Genomic DNA, 22,075 nt, shown 5'->3' on the forward strand with positions numbered 1-22,075 from the left:
GCATTTTTCCATCATGCACATTTCTACTGTTATTAGCGACCTTGACAATAATCGCAGACCACCCTGAATCCAGACAAGCACTTTCTGGCAAGTCACAATCTAATTGGTTGACGTTTAACCTTGGTAGTAAGGGTTTATTATTATTTTTTCTGTCTTTTATTGTGGTATCATATATTCCAATTTAAGATGAATCTGCCTCTAAAAACAAAACAAAGTGTGGTTCATATCAGTCAGACAGTCTTTGACACTAGTTTTGTGACCCCGTGCATGTATAAAGAAGCATCCCTGACATCTGCAGAGCTGTGTAAACCTCTGAATGCTTCCTGCTGTTAAATTAAACAAGGGGAAAACTACTGGCAGAGCAGCAGGTTTCACTACAGGCATCTATTAAAGGAAATCCAAAACGTGTCAAAACACGCTCATCTTCGACCCTATTTTTGAGCACAAGCGCAAGATACATACTCAAACTAAAATGGTTGCAGTTAATGAACCCTTTGCACTGCAGATGAAACCATTGTCTCTTGAAAGAAGACACTTGGGAGATTATTGTCCAAACGTCAGAAATAAAGGATTAGTTCACCTAACAATGAAATTATATAATTTATTCACACTCATGTTGTTTTAAATCAGTATATATATATATATATAATTTTTTTATTGGAATCAATGACAAAGGAATCAATGACATGCACGCATGCATACACACACACACACACACACACACACACACACACACACACACACACACACACACACACACACACACACACACACACACACACACACACACACACACACACACTACTTGTATATGTGGTTTACGGTAATGGTTTTGCTACTGTAAAAACTGTATATTCTACCCCCCTACACTATAACCCAACTCCTAAACCTACCCATCACAGAAAACTTTCTGTATTTTTTTAAGCCATTTGGTTCATGAGGACACAGGAAATGTCCTCATAAACCATGTTTACATTGTAATACCCATGTCATTATACACATTTGTGTCCTCATAAACCATATATACAAGAACACTCACTCACTCACACACCATTAAAGGGTCACGATGCCAAGACTCCTGAAACCGTGCAAATAGCTTTCTGTATGTAAACAGATCAAAATGTATTGAAAAGAAAATTATGAAATAAATACATTTTTGGGTGAACTATTCCTTTAAAATCATGATGAGAAATTAAGAAATTTTCAAATGCATTGTAAAGGGATGCACACATTTTTTTACATAAAAATACACGACACTGGCCTAGAAACACACAGAGTGAAAGCCTTATATGAGACTCTTTTGTCTCTATTCTGCACCTGTTCCCCTCAGAGTGCATCATTTAGTCAAAAATGGACACGAATGATAATTCCTACAAAAGATGTGAAGTAAACAACTGAGAATGCATGAATATTTCTCATTCACTGTGGCATATGGATTTTACCTAATGGATGTATCAAACAAACAAGCCTCCAACGCGTGTGTTTTCTCATGCACGCTAACATGGGAAACAGTGAGACTTTTCCAGGTGTGCTTGGTAAACATGATGAGCTGAATTTTTTAGGATAATGGTTTGTGATTATAAGGCACAGACCTTCTTGCCCTGTGGGCCCTCTGGTCCGATGTCACCCTGTGGTCCCGGTAAACCCTGCAGGGGAAACATGAAACAGTGGCATGAACATTTGCGTGATGTCTCTGGGGATGTGTAGCATTATCTGTAGACACCCTAAGCATTATTCTGCTTTACAGTGTGCAGTAAAATACAAGTTTTGATATTTTAATCATATGTTGGGTGAAACTCAAGATGTGTTTGAACATTTATCTTCTCTGAAATAAGTTCTCAGATTTAGTTTGAAATAAAGGAATGGTACAAACATTGGTCTCAGGTGATCAGTGCTAAATACAGGTGTATACAGGCTATTGATCACTCAAACCACATTTGCATATTTAGTCAGCAGCGAAGGACCGCCTACTCGCCTGTCAATCAACCATAGTGCTACCTCAGCTAACAAAAGTGCTAACGTTCCCATTAAGTTCCGAAAACATTATTTCTGAATATTCTCAGAACGTTCAAATGTCCAATTTTTTTAATCTTTTTTTTTTTTTTTTTTTGGTTATGGTAACGTTAAAGGGTTATTAGTTCATCCAAAAATGAAAATTCTGTCATTAATTGCTCACCCTCGTTCCAAACCCGTAAGACTCTCGTTCATCTTCAGAACACAAATGAAGATCTTTTTGATGAAATCTGACACTTTGACGCTTCAAAAAGTTCATAAAGAGATCGTAAAACTAATCCATATGATTAGAGCAATTTAGTCCACATTTTCTGAAGATACTCAATCGCATTTTATGATGAACAGATTTAATTTAGGCTTTTATTCACATATAAACATTGAACAGCGAACATAAAGCTCAACCGAACCTGCTTGACGCTCGAGAATGATCTGGTTCTCCCACGTCAAGCGAATATGTAGAGCTCATCGCAGAAACCATCGGCCCCTAAATATGCTTGAGCTTCTGTTTACCACAACTGATGTATGAGTTGATGAATGTTTAAATGTGAATAAAAGCCTAAATTAAATCTATTCATCATATAAAGCGATAGAGTCTCTTCAGAAAATTTGGACTAAACCGCTCAACTCATATGGATTAGTTTTACGATCTCTTTATGAACTTTTTGAAGTGGCAAAGTCAATGGAGGGACAGAAATCTCTCCGATTTCATCAAAAATATCTTCATTTGTGTTTCGAAGAGGAATGAAAGTCTTACGAGTTTGAAACGACACGAGTTTGAGTAATTAAAGGTATAGCGGAGGATGTTTTACTTCCTGGTGGGTAGTCTAAACTATTGGTCCTCCTAATTGTCAATCATTCTGGTGAATCAATCAAACTTTTCAAAAAGTGGAGAGGGCGGGTCTTATCTAAAATTTGGAAAGATCCTCCGCTATACCTTTAATGATAGAATTTTCAATTTAGGGGAACATTACATTTTATAATTCTACAACCCATTATGGGAACGTTTCTTTTGAATGTTCTCTTAACATGTTAGATAATGTTTCAGATAAAGCGTTCCCTGAATGATGTACAGGATAAATGTTTTTGTGCTGACGTTTTGAGAACAATATAACATTGAACGAAAGTTCTATTAATGTTACTGAAACAACGTTTGCTCGTAACTTTGAGAGAACCTTGCCAGAACGTTCTGAGAACAATCCCTGTTAGCTGAGACAACATTTTAAAAATAAAAGGCCTTAAAATTTTAAATGGCTGTAAAACAACTGTACATATACTGTTACATACATATACATGTAAATATACAGACAGGTGTGACATTTTTTGTTTGCCATACATTTTAAATAAATGTATATTCGCATACCTGCAGACCTCTGGACCCTTGTGTGCCAACTGGACCTTCAGGACCCTTTCAGATGGTGCAATATAAACTAATTAAGCATTTGAAACATATATTATTGTGTTCATCACATATTCATGGAGCGTGCAGAATGCTGTGCTGTCTGAAGGTTTATGTACCCGGTCTCCTTTGATTCCTGGGGTTCCACATTCTCCTCTTTCACCCTGTTCACAGTCAAGAGATGATCAGAGTCATGACAGTCTCACATGATTGTGCGCTTTAACAGAAATGAATTATGATTTGCTGCAGGGCTTCAGTACCTGCTCTCCTTTGTAGCCTGGTTTCCCCTGTGAGCAAAACAGGAAGATATTAGTATATGGTTTTTTTTTAAATACCCAAATTATTTGCATCTTGCACATTGATTGGTGATGTCATATATTGTCTGGATATATTAAGTCATTTAAAATAATTATAAAAATGCAACTCATACTTAGAATGGCTTGACTACACTTTTCAATTTCAGAAATTTTTTAAATCATTAAACTTTTAATGATTTTTTTTTAGGCTTAAAGTAAAAATGTCTAGGTTGTGTCAAAGTCTGGATATTGTAATCAAACAATCTTGAAAAAAAAAAGTAGTTTGAAATAATATTTTATTAATGTTACAGTGAAGCAGTTTTGTTTTAAATATATATATATATATATATATATATAAAACTGTCTACCAAATAAAAGTCAGCGTGATGCAATAAAAAATAAAGGAAACCATTTAGCTGTCACATGACAACAAAAAACAGGAAATGACATCACAGTGTAACCCTCATGGTCAATAAGTGCTTTTCAAGTGAGTGCCTTCTTTTTTTTTCTTCTTTTTTTATGATAATTAGTTCACCTTTTTTAAATAATTCAAATGGAATAATTAAAAATATATATTTGTATAAAATATTTTAACCTTTGTATACGCTTTTTCTTTGAATAATTAGGATATAGTGTATTCAGTAATAATCTTTGATCATTTAAAATTTTGTAACTTTTTTTGATGATCACACCACCAGACAGAAGTTTAGACCATTTCTTTTACGTACTTGTTTAATTTTTACCCAAATACTGTAGGTTTTCAATCATGTTGCACAATACTTTTGAGTATTGAGTCGTGATTTTGCGTATAGTTTGTCCCAGCATCAGCCACTCACCTCTGTACCCTCACGGCCAGGAAGTCCACTCAAACCAGCATCACCCTAACAACGGCACAAAAGAGTTTTTTAGAAAGAGTTACTGAATAGAGCCTGTCATTCTTGATTCCTGTTCTGCTGAATCTGAGAAAATGTGTATATGAAATCTTAATAGAAATCTTAAGAGACAAATGCACAACTATAGAAAAAAGAGCCATCAGCTTCCTCATCACATTTCCCATGTACATCATCATAAGCAGGCATACGCCAGAGAGAATGATAGAAATGCTGACCTTATGACCTTTAGCCCCAGGGGTTCCGTCCTCTCCTGGGCGACCCTTCTTTCCCTGCCGGGGAAACGGGAGAAAGTGAGCAGCTGTTTTAGTTCTATTCGAGTGAAAAAGTGAATGACCTCATATATATCTGATGCTTAGTGGAGCGGCCTTAAAAAATGTTTTTATATGTCACTATGTTTCCATCCACCTATTTTTATCCGCATTTTGGAATATTGCATAAAAAAAAAACTGGATGTAAACTCAAAGATGTGCATAAAAAAAAAAGTGCATAAAAAAGATATGCGCTCAGTTGAGGTGGATACATATTTTTATCTAATTAGAAAGCAGGAGCAAAAACTACAATGGAAACACATTTACTTAATAAATCCCTTGATTGCATAGCATTTTAAATGTTGGTTTTTATTATGGTATTTATTAATATTTTGAATTCGATTTTATTTGTATATTTTAAGTTTTCATTTTAAGTTTTAATGACTTTTTTATGTGCTTTTGTCATTCTTTTTTTTTCATTCTGTGAATGTTTTTCTTTATGCATCTTTGTTTAGCTTAAAAAAATGGTTTATTTCAGTTTTAGTTAAAAAAATTATTTTTTAAGTTCAAGTTTTTCATCTAATATTTATATATATCTTATTTCAGCTTTATTTCAATTAATAAAAAACTATATTTTCTAGTCTTAGTTGACAATAACAACACTTGTTTATGTTTAGTCTAGCAAGTATCTGTTTATAATTGTTGCCAAAAATGTACCAAATCTGACAAAATCTCCTATTAGCAATTTATGGCAGTGTTATTTCAATAAAAAAAACAGGGTGTAAAATATCATGTCTAATGAATTGCTTTCTGAACCATTTAGATGAATTGTTCAATTGAAACGATTCATTAAATTGAATTGAACTTCTCAGTCTGGAGTTTGAGTTTATAGAGTTTGACTCGACACCTGGTCAGCACCTGATCGACTGCTTCGGCCAGAGAATGTTAAACTAATGAGAGCAATTACCGAGGCCTGTCATTTATATCCATGAGAATGTGTGGAATCCCTGAGAGGTAAAACACCTGGATAATGATGGTTAGGCGCCTGCCGCTGAATAACTGACTCTTAACGTGATCCGCCCTTCTACACACTACAGTTTAAGCCGAGTTAAAAGAGCAATAAAAAGAGCAATCTGAACTTGTTCAGTGCATCTATTTGATTTTGACCAGAATCACTTGAACTGAATCAAACTCAGCGCAAAGTAGTGACTTTGACTAGAGATGCAACTATTGCAAATGTCTTGTCAGTGATAGAATAAGAACAAATAAACAAATTGCAAACAACAGCACAAATAATTGCAATATATAAAGAGAGATATGACATAAACACGGCTTCAAGTTTTTCAGGTGGGTCTAACCTTCTGTCAGTAAGTCAGTATTCAGGAAAGAAAAAATACTACAGAAATGATGTAAAACAACACTGTATAGTCTTCATTGTTAAAATTAAATACATATTAATGCATATTAAACAACATTACAAAAGTTGTTCAGTCAAGAGCAGAGAGTGATTTTCTTTGTCTTTTGTTTTTTGATTAACATGAAATATAGGAATATTAGGGTGCTGTCACTTTAAGAGTTTAAGCACACAACATGCGTTATCTTTCTCAACTATTTACGTTCCAAAACTGACTGTTTTTAACTGAATACTCACCAAGACAAGCATTTTGACATAATTTGGTGTGTATTTAATCGTTTAAGCGCAGTAAGCCACTCGTTTTGGTACACAAGCTGTTTGTGAGACGGCTTTTTGTGCGCGCCAATTGTAAACCTGCGGGAATTAGTAAATTATTCGCAATACAAGCACTATTTAACTATTGTCACTTCGCCGTCGGAGAGCAGAGAGTGAGAACTGTTATTGCCTGTGCCGCTGGGAACAAAACGGACCGGCTCGGAATCGAAAAGACGTGAGACTGACCGGCCGGTCACCGGTCCGGCCGAGCATGTGAAAAATCGGCTTATTCTGGTCTCTGGCCTGTCGATCAGTGCATTTTTTTATAAAAAAATCCACAAAAAAAGGAAAGTTGGCACTTTTTTTCGACCAGAAAATTAATAAAAAAGGAAAAAAAGTCGGCACACCATGGCTCCAAAATGTGAAAATTTAATAATAGACTCACACACAAGCGCTTGAAACGTTCCCACCTGTGTGTGAGTCTATTATAAAATTTTCACATTTTGGAGCCATGGTGTGCCGACTTTTTTTCCTTTTTTATTAATTTTCTGGTCGAGCACCCAATTTGAGCAACTCATTGCTTTGGATGTGTGTGCTTCTGATCTGATTTTATCAAAAAATCCTAAAATGCTAAATAACTGCAGTTATAAGGACAAAAAATATAATTGTCACTATGACTGTATTCAGCCATCATTGGCAGGTGTGGCAACATGGTAATTTTGGACCCTTAAGTGTTTGAATGTCAAGGTTTTCAGTCATAACATGTAATTACATTCTCTTCACTTTCAACAGGCTAAACATGAAAAACACTTTTTTCGGAATCTTATTTCGTGTTTTCCCTAAGGTAGTGCTGAAGGGTCCTCCTGACAAAGATAATTATCCTGACTTTTACTAAACAAAGTAGTTATCCAAGATGTCAGAACCGTGCCTGTCTCTTCCCACTGTTGACAATCCTCAAAGGAATCCGCACCTCTTAGGAATCGGAAAAAAGAGGGGAAAAATGTGCCCGCGGGCTTTCCTGGAAATATGGTCCCATGTTGAAGGAAAATACTTACCGCTGGGCCAGCGGGTCCTCTCTCGCCTTTCTCACAAGCACACTTCTGGGACAGAGGACACTAAATATAGAGAAAAGAGTGTAAATGGAAAAGCAGGTTTTATTTGTTTGTGTTTCAGTACGGCAGTGATGCTTTACATTAAATATTATCTATATTAAATATGATCTACTTACCCCATCATTTGCCAGCTGAGCCTATGTAGAGGGAACAACAAGAACATTTGATTCTGTACAAACTTTAACTGGTATATAAAAGCTGCAGTCATAATTGTTGCTATATGGCAAGGATTAATTTTGTGAGGTTTGGGTTAACATTATGAACATCAGGCCATACGTTCATAAATCTCCCCAGAGATTAAAGGAAACACTATCATTTGACATGTTGAGTCCTGCTTTACACTGGAATTATATCAATGTTTCTGCTCAAATGAGAAAAATGAAACCTGCCATAAATGCTTATCAGTATAACAGCAGGAATGACAACAAAGATTTATGGATTTGTATAAACCCAGTCCCAGATGTATAGAAAAGCCACAACGGGACGTGTTGTTTACTCTAATTATAGTAAATGAAGTGTAGAAAGGCTAATTGTTAGGTGTCAGGGATCCTAAAACATTAGCAGAATGTAATTATTTTCTCTTCTGTACGTTCAAATACTTGTCAAATACAGGCCAGATGTGGTTAACTGGTCTTATCTGGTTTAAACTGGTTTAACAGGTCTCCCAGCCTGACCAGCTGACAAGTCCCCCTCTAAAACCAGCCAACCAGACCAACCTGTGGAAACCAGGTGACCAGCTAAGACCATCAAACCCAGTAAAGCTGGTTTAAGTTTAGCAGGATGATAGTCACAGTATTTCACAAGCTTACTTGACACTAAAGACGTCAATCGTTGATGTAAAATAAAAATAAATAAATTCCCAATTAAGCACGATAACGAAAATCGTGACATTAACAGTTCACTCTATGTCAGCGTTTAATGCATTTGTGTGTCATTCAGCCGTTTTCAGTGATGAAATATTAAAATAATAATAAAAGAGCAAGTGATAAAGCAATATTAAAGCAACAGAAACATTTGGGCAAATTCAAATTCCTACAGTAATTAAATTAGAAGTTTGATTCGAGTGAACACGAACGACTGGTGAAGCCCGATTCACAAGAAAATGACTCTTAGAAACTGGTTCTTTTTAGTGACTCAAAAACACAGTACAACAAATAACTCTTATAAGTCACACAGCCAATCATTCAATATTTCTTTCAGTGATTGAATTTAATAGTAATAAGGCCTTTTTTGAATATGGCTGTGTGGAAATGTATGATATTTAATATTTTTGTAATATACCAATGGACAGTGAAACTAAAATATGCACAAATTATTCCGAATCAAATCAAAATCAGAATCAAAACGAGAGCTTGTGAATTGAAATAGAATCAAATCAGGGAATCTGAATGGTTACCCAACCATGTAAAAAGAGCTCTATGTTGAAATCCCAGTAAGAGAAGTGTTTGTAGCTTTTTGTATTTATTAAATTTTTTACCCTTGAACAAACCCAGAAAATAATCTGCAGACTTTTTTACATAGAACTGTAACTATGTAGACTTTTACTGTAGAATGGATTTAAAAATGCCCAAAAAGTATTCAACAAAGCTCAAAGTACTCTTACTGGCAGCTGAAAGCATAATCAAATCAGCCAAAATAATGACTACACAAATACTCAAGTTGCAGGAACGAATTTGACCAGATTTGAGGGAGTTCTGCCTATGACACACTGTATGAGGACAGAACGAGTGCTTGCGGGACACCATACTTACAATCTGAATAATGACTTTTTCCATGACGTTCGTGTCCTGCAGATTATACATGAATTTGGAGGCTGGCGTACTCGCCAGCAGTCTCAGGTTGGCTGTGTTGGCAGGCTCATTGGCAGTGTGAGTGATGCCAATTGTGAAGGCCTTCACGCCCTGGTTCTTTGCATCAGCCATAGCAGAGAAGATATCAGGGTTTCTGGGATGAAAGAAGCCATCGGTCAGCAGCAGGACAATCTTGATGCTTTGTGGGCTCGATTCATCCACAAATATCTTGGTCATGTTGGTGATGGCGTAGGTGGTGTAAGTGCCGTGGCCGATGTAGGCCATCGGTGCGATTCTGCTCTTGAAGTTCTCCGAGCCTCTCCACTGCTTGAAGGTCTGCTCGATGATGACTTGGCTGCTGTACTGAAGCAGGGCCGCTCTCCAGCTGAGTTTGCGGCCTGTATCCAAGCGGATGCTCTGGAGGCCTTCTATAATGTCCATGGTGAACTTCTTCTCTTGCTGGTGGTTGTCCTTGGCCGTCTCAGAGCTGTCCAGCAGAAAGCCCAGCTCCAGACTGCAGTCCTCATCCAGGATAGCTGACGTCACAGCGAGAGATAATGTGTTAAGATTAGATTAGTTGGGTAAATTCTGAATTTAAGAATCAGTTTCCTTTTATTTTGTTTGAAATTAGTTAAAATAGTTGAAATCCAACACTCACAGAACAAAGGAAAATCATTAGTCCACCATACATGTTTTGTGATAAAACATAAATAAATCAATAATTTTTGACTAATTATGCCTATTTATTGCCTGATATTTAGAATATGATTTAACATATTAGTTTAATATCATCATCAATTAACGCAGATATTGGCCAAACAAATTTGATCCATATAGCACAACAAAACATCCAACACATTTTTTCAGATAACTTTATAAAATACACACATAGACACAAATTATATATATATTTGTGTTTGTGTGTGTATTTTATAAAGTTATCTTTCAAAAAGTTACCCTCAAACAGTGGAGAGGCTCAGAGAACAAGAAAAAAATCTTTATGCATTATGCATATTATCATATGTACATCATCAGGTATTTCCAGAAATATATACAGTATATGTGTATAATACACACATACATACATCTATACATATATTTCTGGACATACCTGATGTTGTGCATATGATAATATGCATAATGCATAAAGATTTTTTTATATGTATTAATAAAAAGTACTGGGACCAAAAAAGTTTTTTTAATTTTTTTAAGTGGAATCTAAAAGGCAAATTCAATTGTGAATAGTGCTCAACCCTACAATCTATCTGGCTTTTTGCACAGAGGATGAAATTCATTACACTTTTTTGATGTTACATAACTATTTCAGAACTAACTCTGTCACTAAATTGTTAGATATTGTCAATATTGTTTTAAAAAACACCAATAATCCTCTAAGTCTTCTAATAATCCTATTTGGACTCACTAAGCAATGCAGTCTGTCATCTGATCCTACTGTCAGCACAGCAGCTCATCAGTCTTCATGTCACCGGTGACAAGACATGCCTACCAGTTCTTGTGCGGATATGAATGATAAATCATGTATAAGTTAGGAAACTGTGAAGGATAATGCCTGAGGCCCTCTGAAATCACTACGACCAGACATCCTCTAAGAAAGATGGTCTTTAGATGTGCTGCTGTAGTATGTCTAGTATGTCTTAACATGACATTGCATGTTTTAAAGCGTAAAACCAGCTTTATGTGTCTTGGACTGCATGAGATGCACTGACGGTGACCCATGAGTTCATAACGCATAGTAAGAAGTCTTAATGAGTGAGTCATTGAATCATTCATCAAATTAATTCGTTCTGAAACGTTGATTTTTTCAGGATTGAAACGCAACGGTTCTGATGTGGCTTTGTTTGGAACTATTTTCATTGAAGGAGCAAAAACAGACAAGATGTGTCTTAAATGTAAGTTACATACTTAATATTAACGTCTTGTTATTTAACATTCCTAAACCCTGGGTTAACGTCCTTAATTACATATTTACGGTGTCAATGTCTCACGCTGTATGTTTACATAAAGGCCCTAGCATTGCGCATCCTCATATTATATTGTATAAGTTTATCCTTTATCTCTTCATTCTAATTGTCACATTTTCTGTCACCATTTTACATTTTCTCCTCAAACGCTGAACGCACAATGTTTCCGTGAGTGTCCAAAGCATGAAAATTTGAGGCGCGTGATTGGCTGTTGATTGCTTAGCACCTAACCATAACATTCTAACACCACATCGTTTTACACTGTACAAGTTTATGGCTTTTCACACTTCAAATAGTTGTTACACTTTATTATGATGGTCCTTTTTACACATTACGACTAAACATTGCATGTCAACTCTCATTAGAGTGTTAGTAGAATATTAGTAGATTGGTAGGGTTAGAATAAGTTGACTTAAGTTACTTATAGTCAGTAGAAAGTCTGTTGGGGAACCATGAAAATAAAGAGTTAGCAGATACTAAGAAAGTCTACTAATACTCTAATGAAAGTTACTTGACATAGGTGCAACGTTACTTACAGTATAGTCCACAGAATGTTTAAAGGAGACCATCAAAAAAAGTGTTACCAAAATAGTTAACCCTGGATCTTTTTAAAATCCAGGTAAACGCAATCCTGGGTTATCTTGCTTCACTTTTCACTCTGCTCATAATTTACCCGAAGTTAAAGGAACACTTCGACTTTTTGGGACTTTAGCTTATTCACCGTATCCCCCAGAGTTAGATAAGTCCATACATACCTTTTTCATCTCCGTGCGTGCCGTAACTCTGATGCACCCACCGCTAGCTTAGCTTAGCACAAAGACTGTAGGTAAACGGCTCCAGCTAGCATAATGCTCCCAATAAGTGACAAAATAACGCCAACATTTTCCTATTTACATGTTGTGATTTGTATAGTCACAGCGTGTACAAATAACAAGGTCACATGAGACACAGCCATCTTCTAACCGTATACATACTGGGAACTATATTCTCAGAAGGCGAAGCACTGCTACTTGGGCGGCGTTATTTTGTCACTTATTGGGAGCAGTATGCTAGCTGGAGCCGTTTACCTCCAGTCTTTGTGCTAAGCTAGGCTAGCGGTGGGTGCGTCAGACAGAGTTACGGCACGCACGGAGATGAAAAAGGTATGTATGGACTTATCTAACTCTGGGGGATACGGTGAATAAGCTAAAGTCCCAAAAAGTCGAAGTGTTCCTTTAAACATTAATCCTGGGTATACTGGGTAAGGTGATGTTTGACACCGTACATTCCTAAACCTTGGGTTAACGTACTTATTTTCATATTTCATATATTCCCAGGGTTAAAAGTGGGGTTTAGAACGATGATATTCCAGGGTAAAGTGCAGTGTGAAAAGCCCTTAAGTGACATACTGTATTTTTCCGAATGAATTAGGATTAATAAATGTAGGGCGGAACTTGATTTCATCATGAAAGTTGTGCGAAGGGTTAAAAAAAGGCGTTTTTTTTAAACCAAAAACTCTACAATAGACAATAATTACTTTTATCCTCCCAAAATAGCTGTAGATGAGAGTCAGTGTATTCAGTAATGCTTTCTTCTATCATGTCATGCATGCTAAAAAGCAAAAATGTATTTAAAAAAAAGCTGCTCATGGATCTGGTCAGACAAAAAAAAACAATGCATTGCATACTGTCACACAACACACAAACATAGACGCCTCACATTGACCATCATGTTTCTGCAGTTTGCCCGCTGTCTGTCCTCCGGTCTTGACTCTTGTTGGTCCGGTTCTTTCCTCATAGAAGTCCTGAGCCCAGACGCTCAGCAAACCAAAACACAACAGGGACCAGCTCAGTGTGTGAGCCATGACTGCCACTCCTGCAATATATAATTATAAACTTGTCAAAAACATAGAAATAAGAATATTATAGTTAGCATGAAGAGAACACAGCATTAAATGTTACTGCATTATGATATTATTTAACAGTTTCCACTTTCCACCTGAATTTCTTATTACCACAATGCACAATAGTGTACATATCAACTCCTGACGAACACATACATTATTATTTGAATTATCACTTAGTGAATTATTTAACCATGTTTTACTGTTTCTGGGAGGCTTTTGTCTTTCAAACACATGAAAATGTACAAATTCACATCATTTCATATTTACATGATTACCCTGCATACTGTATATTGACCTGATATATTTTCTTGAAGTAAGCCTGTAGATTTTAAGTTCTTAAGTAAGGCCAATAATCAAATTAAGTCAATAATAATAGAATTAAGTTCACAGTTCTCTGATGTCGGTAAATGGTCATATGGCATGCAGGAAAACAAATACATATTTAAAAATCTTTTTTAAGCGTTTTTTTTTTTTTTTGCATGCTATTTTAAATTTTAATTATTTAATTATAATTTTTCATTAAACTCAGGAACTCGTAATTTATTTAATGTACATTTTTTGCAATATGTCTATTTATGTGTACAAAATATGTGTATTCTGTGTGGTATGCGCATATTATGCGTGTTGAATGTTGCTCCTGTGAAAACAAATTTCCTTTGTCGAGGACAATAAAGAACGAGTCTGAATCTGAACCCAGTTCCATCATGAACCCCAGTCTGGGAAACTCTGACGTAATGTAACATTTAATGCACTTCATGTTGTTGATAACAAAGAATGGAATATATTTTCTTTCTCTTTGTATTTCTTTATCAATATGGTACAAGATTATTCTATTCAAATCAATGTTATAAACGAGTTAGGTCAAAAGTAATCAAAAAGTAGTCTGATTATTTTACCTTAAATGTAATGGATTATGTAACTAACTACAATTTTTGTCATGTAATTTGGAATCAGTAACCGACTACAATTTATAAGTAATCTACCCAGCACTGACTACATAGTACAGCATTTATAGATTAACAGATCATAGAAGTCTTTCTTGCACTGCCTAATTTTACAGTGATTTTATTTTTTTTATTTTTTTACTTAATACATTATAAAACCCTTTATGCAAATTACAAAAAAAGGTCTAATTTTCTTTATGCAAAATACCTTTTCTTATTTTCTCTGTAAATATTTAACTTATTCATATATCTCTTTTCAAACATAAATCAATACACAAACAATTTCCAAGGGCAAATGAGATCTCTAATGATATTATCTTACATACGAACCTGCTTGACATGCATATAATGAACCTGCAATAATGCAAAGCTCAAAGACGGCAATAAAATAAAATTTCATATTTTTATTAGATGTTGAAAAGTTAACCACAATTTGTAATAATGCAATGAATATATGGCAGTGACTCACCTTTGGCAGCAAAGCCTCTTGCCACAAGCACAGCCCAGGTGTGCAGCTCAGCGTTCCTCAGGTGACACGTGTGTGTGTGTGTGTGTGTGTGTGTGTGTGTGTGTGAAGAAGACTCTGAAGTGAAGAGCAGTTCTGCTTGAGTGAACAGAAGTAGAAGTCTTCCTCGGGCTGCGTCTGGGACTGTCACTCCCACTTTGAAGGGGAGGAGAGCCCACCAAACTCTTTAGTAGAATTGCATCTAGACTGCGCTTTTAGTTCACTTTTTATCAGCTTTAAAGTGTACTACAATAAGTAGATGATGCATCTCATGCTTTCCAATTATAATTTTTTTTTTCTTTTTCCAAAAGTCCACATATATTCAGATCATTAAAAGCAGAATTGATCCAAGAATTCTATTGTTATTTACTCATCTAATCCCAAATGCTGTTTTTTTTCTTCTTCTTCCTCCATGGAACACAGAAGGAGAATTGCAGAACAATGATCTGCAAACAAAAAGCTTTAGAACACTTGGAACAAGTACAAATCATATGGATTATTTGTATGATTTTATGGTGCTTTTTTTGACCCGAGCAAAAGATAACATCACACGAATTTTAAAAGACATGAATATGTACAAATACTTGCACAACCATTCCCTTAAAGGATTAGTTCACTTCAAAATGAAAATTCTGTCATCATTTACTCACCATCAAGTTTTTTCAAACCGGTATGAGTTTCTTTGTTCTGTTGAACACAAAGGAAGATATTTTGAAGAATGGTAACCAGACAGTTGATGGATCCCGTTGACTTCCATAGTAGAAAAAAAAAAAAAAAAAATACTATGGAAGTCAATGGCTACCATCAACTGTTTAGTTACCCATATTCTTCAAAATATCTTCTTTAGTGTTCAACAGAACAAAGAAACTCATACAGGTTTGATGGTGAGTAAATGATGACAGAATTTTAATTTTTGGGTGAACTATCCCTTTAAATGGTCTTAAAACGATTCGTGACTTAGTACGGTACTCCTGTATGGGGTTTTATGCTATACATGACAGACTTAAGATATATGAGATGAGGCAAACAAAGGGGAATATGGGTGGAGTTAGTTTTACAAGTTTTTAGTCTTTCCTCAGGCATTCCACGGGATGCTCCGGTGGCTGTCATGGTGACCAGAGGGCCTGACCTCAAGATAGTCTCTTCTTTACGAGCTTTGTTTATGACTATTATAACACCCTGATGACCGTCCTGGTCATCATGGTGTTGCACCAGACTAATATACGACGACAACGTGAAGCGAGATTGTCCCCAATGTTCTGAAATAATCTGGTATATATTTTACCGTTTAAAAATTTGGGGTCGATAAGACTCTTATTCTCACCAAGGCTGCGTTTGTTTGATAATAATACTGTGAAATATTATTATAATTTAAAATAACTATTTTCTATATGAAAATGTTAAATTGTAGAATTTTCAGCATCATTACTCCGGTCTTCAGTGTCACATGATCCTTCAGAAATCATTCTAATATGATGATTTGCGGCTCAAGAAACATTTCTTATTATTATCAATGTTGAAAACAGTCGTGCTGCTTAATATTTTTGTGGAAACCGTCATGTATTTTTATTTCAGGATTATTTAATGAATGGAAAGAACAGCATTCATTTAAAATAGGAATGTTCTGTCACTTTTGATCAATTTAATGTGTCCTCGCTGGATGAAAGTATTCATTTCTATAACTTGCATTTTATTTTACAGTATGCACACTTTTAATGTACTTACCCACAAAAGTACTGGTAATGTAAGTTATAACAAGGTAACTCTGAACTTACTCCCAAACCTAACCTTATAACCATGTAATCACCTTACATTACCAGTAATTTTGTGGGTAAGGTCACTGTAACTACATATGTGACCCTGGATCACAAAACCAGTCATAAGTCACACGGGTATATTTGTGGCAATAGCCAACAATACATTGTATTGTTCAAAATTATCGATTTTCCTTTATATGGCAAAAATCATTAGTATATTAAGTAAAGATCATGTTCCATGAAGATATTTTATAAATTTCGTACCGTAAATATATAAAACATATATTTTTGTGAGTGAATGCAGCACAATCGTGAACATAAATGAACAACTTTAAAGGAGATTTTCTCAATGTTTCCATTTTTTTGCACCCTCAGATTCCAGATTTTCAATAGTTGTACCTCGGCCAAATATTGTCCAATCCTAACAAACCGTACATCAATGGAAAGCTTATTTATTCAGCATTCAGATGATATATAAAAAGAAAATTCTAAAAATGTACCCATGTGACTGGTTTTGTGGTCCAAGGTCACATATACTGTAAAATAAAGTGCAACCAATTTCTTTCAAAAGAAAAACATCATACTGACCCCAAACAATAAGTGTGTTCTAATAAAGTAAGCCTAACAAAGCAATAATTTGAGTCAGAGAAAAGGAGGATTGTCTTCACAGTATATCTGGGGCATTTTACCACTTTTGGTGGACTTTTCACCCTCGAGTCCCAGTTCATTTCTGACCCGGGTGTGAGCGTATGTGACCTGCGACCCACGTGCAAGTATGGTACAAGTGTTTGCATGTCCGGAGCAGACTGTGGAAGAAGCCGAGGCTCTGCGGTTTCGGTTTCTAACTCCGCAGGCTATGAACACTCAGAGAACGACTGACACTCTGGAATGCTTTGTCTCAGAAACCACACACTTAACCCTCTCAATAAGGATTATGATACAAAAATGTGAGTGTATGGAAGTGAAATCACAACTGAAATCTCTTTAATATCTCAGCTGCAAAGAGATTAAACTAAGAGAAGTTTCTTTCTTCTCAAAAGTTCCCCTTTAGACTATTTATTTTTTGATGGAAATATCAGTTATATCATGCCATATTCATTCATTTTAGCCAATGGAAATAACATATTAGTTGATGAAAACATGCAAAATTAAATAAAATATTCATACGCTTTACATATTACATTCATCACCATTTAACACAAACTGAAGCAACATTATAATGAATATAGCCTACTCTACACTATTGTAATACATTGTTGTGTATCTTCATTTTGATTATTTGAAATAGTCATATTCATCCCAGATTTGTCTAGTCCCAGACTAAAATACATGTTTGAGCTGTTTTAACTGAAAGCAACTTGCACTGAGATATCTTAAAATATGTCAGTGCTATTGTTTTGTACCAAGATGATTTTTTTTTAAAGCATGTTTATAAAAAAATGTCCTAATTGAACTAAGGCCTAATTCTGGCTTAAAGTTCTGGATTTTTGAAAATGACCTTTCATGAAGTGTGTAACACAGCTCTAAGCGAATGAAAACATCCTGCAAAGTTTTAAATCTGAAAGTGCACCGTAAAGTTATTGTCTTTCAAAAATAAGAGTCGACTCTGAGTCAATGAAATTAATTGTTTTTCAAATGAGTAATAAGCCGTTTCGTTGTGACGTCAAGACGAAACATTAGCATATTGCCCGCCCACATATTGCGTGCGCAGAGACACCAGGAAAACTTGAACCTCAAACACTGCAGCTGATTCCTGTGGATACTGGATAGCATCATGTCCAGAAGACGCTGTGCTCTACAATGTGACGGTAAAGCCAGTTTTATTTATTTTTTCACTGCCCAAGGACGAGCATGTGAAGAATCAGTGGTTAAAATTCACCTTTACAATGATATCACAGCAGTATAATCCTAAACTTTTGCAGTGTTCCCTTTATTTTACTGACGACTTCTTCTCGAATCTCGGAGTTCAATGCAGGATTCGCAAACCGCTTGCTCTTGAAAGATGGTGTTCAAAATACTTAGTTTTGAGTTTTATATTGTGTAGGTCTCCTGCTAACTGGCTAACTCACATTATTACTGTCTTACTGAAATACTTCTGCTAATCAGATGTGGGCCACGATTATCTATAACTGTGTCTATTAATGCAGATAGTCTGTAGTTCTCACTAGTTTGAGTAAAAGATTAAGCATGGAGCAAGATTTGTTTTACCAACGTTTATGTTACATCAGTCATTCACGCTAGAGCTCGGCTAATGTATATTGCATAACTTACATGGACTTTTATTGATACTAATACTCGGTAAATAAATTAGTACAAGTAAAATAATCGATTGATGGACTTGCGCTTGTTAATGCTGATGCTGAGGAATTACAGTTGCAACATCTCATGTACGTTAAGTGTATCACTGAGAAACGTCCTGCTCGAGGCCAATATGTTTTAATTGAAGCATAATTACTGTCACAATTTGCATTTTTCGTCTCACCTATAGTTGTCAAACCTTCGCTGACGAATATTTTCGCCTGTTATTTTACTAACGAAATGAACACTGAATCTAACATGAGATTTTCAGAGATCTTAAAGGGTTAGTTTACCTAAAAATGAAAATTCTGTCAGTAATTACTCACCCTCATGTTGTTCCAACCCCGTAAGACTTTCGTTCATCTTCGGAAACACAAATTAAGATTTTTTTGATGAAATCTGAGAGCTGTCTCACTCCTCCATAGGCTTCTAGGTAATCGATATCTGCCATCCCAGAAAAGTTAGTAAAGACATCGTTAAAATAGTCCAAGTGACTACAGTGGATCAATCTTAAGTTTATCAAGTGACGAGAATACTTTTTGTGCGCAAAAAAACACTTTATTCCACTATTCATTTTCTTCTGTGTGGACCTCAGAGTGAGTTCACGAGAGCAACACGACGCATGCGTGAGAACTGAGACGATGACACTCACGATCATTTGAAAGGTAAGCCATTCATTTTGCGGCATTGGTAAGGCACTTTTACGTTTTCTACGTTTTTACGATTCGGACATCCAGGAAATGCACACTTTAGAACCATATTAAACAGGACATCGAGACCCATCTGCATCATCTTCTCAGTTCTCGCGCATGCGTCGTGTTGCTCTCGTGTACTCACGTCAGAGGTCCACACAGAAGAAAATGAATAGTTGAATAAAGTCATTATTTTAGTTTTTTTTGCACACAAAAAGTATTCTCCACTGTAGTCACTTGGACTTTTTTAAAGCTACACTGTGTAATTTTTTTTGTTGATTCTTAGCAAAAAACACTTAGTTCTTTCAAAAATATATGTGCTCATTAATGTATATTTACTTCTTTCAAGTAATAAAGTATTCTCTTAAGTTTATAATCTGCCATTGAAAGTACATACGGGTGAGAGGTTCGAATGCCGGTCGCCATGTTGCCCCTCCATCTTGAAACTACATTAGCCAAAGAGGGACATACCTGTAAATTCAAGCTTCGCGTTTTACACTCAGTGACACCGTGACGAATGCGAGGGGGAGATTACTCGCGACTGCCGGCAGATTTGAAAGATTGCTGATGGAGGATCACGCCTGTTCTCGAGGACATGTAGCAGAGTCGCCAAGGAAGCGAAAGAGAGAATTAAAACGTCAACGCGACAGGCAAATCAGCAAGACCAAAGTCAATACTGGAGTAACTTTTCCCAGATGGAAAGAGCTCATGAGGAGCAAAGATTTTAAAACGGACGCCGAAGTTGCCTGCTTTCTTCTCGACAGATAATTCAGCCTATTTGTGTAAATTCGAAGTTTTATAGTTGCTTGTCTAACCATAGCATGGTTGTGCATAACGCCAGAACGACCTCTAGTATAACTTGCGTTACTTTTCCTCACGTCAATGGTGAAAAAGTATTGTTTACCTTTAAATCTGTGCTGCGACGGATCTCAGATGATGAATAGTTTTAAAGGCGCAATTGGACGAAGTCGAACTGGAAGCCATGCTAATCTTGGAATAATACGGCCACCGTAGGAGTTAAAACGCCCTCGAAATTGAAAGGAACAGAAACTAATATTCACTGGGTAGTCATATACAATTTCACCGCTAGATGGGGGAAAATATCACACAGTGTAGCTTTAACGATGTCTTCACTAGCTTTTCTGGGCCGGCAGATGAAATTGCTTAGCAGCCTATGATGGAGTGAGCCAGCTCTCAGATTTCATCAAAAATATCTTAATTTGTGTTTCTGAAGATGAACGAAAGTCTTACGGGGTTGGTACAACATGAGGGTGAGTAATTACTGACAGAATTTTTATTTTTGGGTGAACTAACCCTTTAACCCATGTTCAGATTTGCAAAGACACAAATATCTCCATCGGAAAGTCAATATGAACTCAAATATTTCTCACCAAGTTCTTTCAAGACCAAATGATCTGATACTGTACGACAGCAAGAGCTATACTCTGTTGTCAGCTTTCGACTCATTTCTGTCAATTTGTATTTCTTCGAGGAATATTACCCGAGATGAAATTCAAACTTGCAACATCTGAACAATAAAATCTGTTTCTTTAACATCTGAAGAGGTTTCTCAAATAAATATGATTCTCTACAACTAAAAGTATCAAGACAATCCTAATGGTGCAGCTCAGCCACAACATTTGCATTTCTCTCTGAAGAATGACAGAATCATGTAAAGGCTTGCAGCGGCGGCGCTCAGCAACGGCACTGCTCTTTCCATTGTTAGAAATTCCAGCTGTAGACGGAATGAACTGACTGACGTTTGGTCAGGTGAGAGTCTTGGTGAAAGTGCTGCTGCTGGGGGCGTGGCTTCAGATGTGGGGGCGGAGCCAGAAGACAGTTGTGGTGGGAGTTTTCCAGGGATGCAAGTTCAGGCAGTCATTTAGGAGGCGGTGGTCCGGCGTCATCATGTGTGCTATTCAAGCTTCATTATAGGTCTGTCACATGATTATGCTCACCTTAAGTATGACTTTGTTGGTTTATTCTTTTTTTTCCCCCCTGTCCTGGAATGATTATTTTGTACATTCCTTGTTACCCAATTTGTGTATTTTTGCTGCATCCATAGTCAGAATTACTGTAATTATGAGTTTCCGACTAGTAAAAACCATCACATCTTTGTCAAGCTCATAATTACAAGTTGGAAATAGTGGTGGCTTCAACATTTAAAGTTAGTTATTATGTGGCGACAATGACGGATTGAGTTGAGAGTTGTAACACTTTAAAATAAGGTTTCATTTGTTAACTACATTAGTTAACGTGAACTAACAATGATAAATAGCTAAAGCACTTGTTAATCTTTGTTAATGTTAATTTCAGCATTTACTAATATGCTAACTGAAATCAAAGGTAGTTTCTGTAAAATGATTTAATGGACCTAGGATAACATGAACTAACAAAGAACAGTTGTATTTTTATTTTATTTTAACGTTAACAAAGATTAATAAAAACTAACAAATGTAAAAAAAAAGTCAGCCTTTTTTTATTTTTTATTTATTTACGCATTTTAATTAAAACTCCATCAAATTGACTTGAACAATCCTTAATCAATTATTCAGTTAAAATGTGTAAGGATTATTCAGTTCAAATTGATGGAAT

At 35.9% G+C, this 22,075-nt stretch overlaps 1 protein-coding gene across 1 annotated transcript in view; it reads right to left on the reverse strand.

Moving 5' to 3' along the window:
- Positions 1 to 14,862, reverse strand: part of col28a2a (collagen, type XXVIII, alpha 2a) — a 39,878-nt gene extending 25,016 nt beyond the window's left edge. The window contains exons 1-11 of the mRNA XM_082174618.1: positions 14,698 to 14,862; positions 13,098 to 13,253; positions 9,379 to 9,953; positions 7,744 to 7,764; positions 7,571 to 7,630; positions 4,814 to 4,867; positions 4,542 to 4,586; positions 3,670 to 3,696; positions 3,529 to 3,573; positions 3,374 to 3,418; positions 1,593 to 1,646 (exon numbers count right to left, since the gene is read on the reverse strand). Of these exons, the coding sequence (XP_082030744.1) occupies positions 1,593 to 1,646; positions 3,374 to 3,418; positions 3,529 to 3,573; positions 3,670 to 3,696; positions 4,542 to 4,586; positions 4,814 to 4,867; positions 7,571 to 7,630; positions 7,744 to 7,764; positions 9,379 to 9,953; positions 13,098 to 13,242 (1,071 nt within the window). The 5' untranslated portion in view covers positions 13,243 to 13,253; positions 14,698 to 14,862. The remainder of the gene's footprint in view (positions 1 to 1,592; positions 1,647 to 3,373; positions 3,419 to 3,528; positions 3,574 to 3,669; positions 3,697 to 4,541; positions 4,587 to 4,813; positions 4,868 to 7,570; positions 7,631 to 7,743; positions 7,765 to 9,378; positions 9,954 to 13,097; positions 13,254 to 14,697) is intronic.
- Positions 14,863 to 22,075: the final 7,213 nt, after the last annotated feature.

This window comes from Leuciscus leuciscus (assembly GCF_965113295.1).
Source record: "Leuciscus leuciscus genome assembly, chromosome: 7".
NCBI lineage: Eukaryota > Metazoa > Chordata > Actinopteri > Cypriniformes > Leuciscidae > Leuciscus > Leuciscus leuciscus.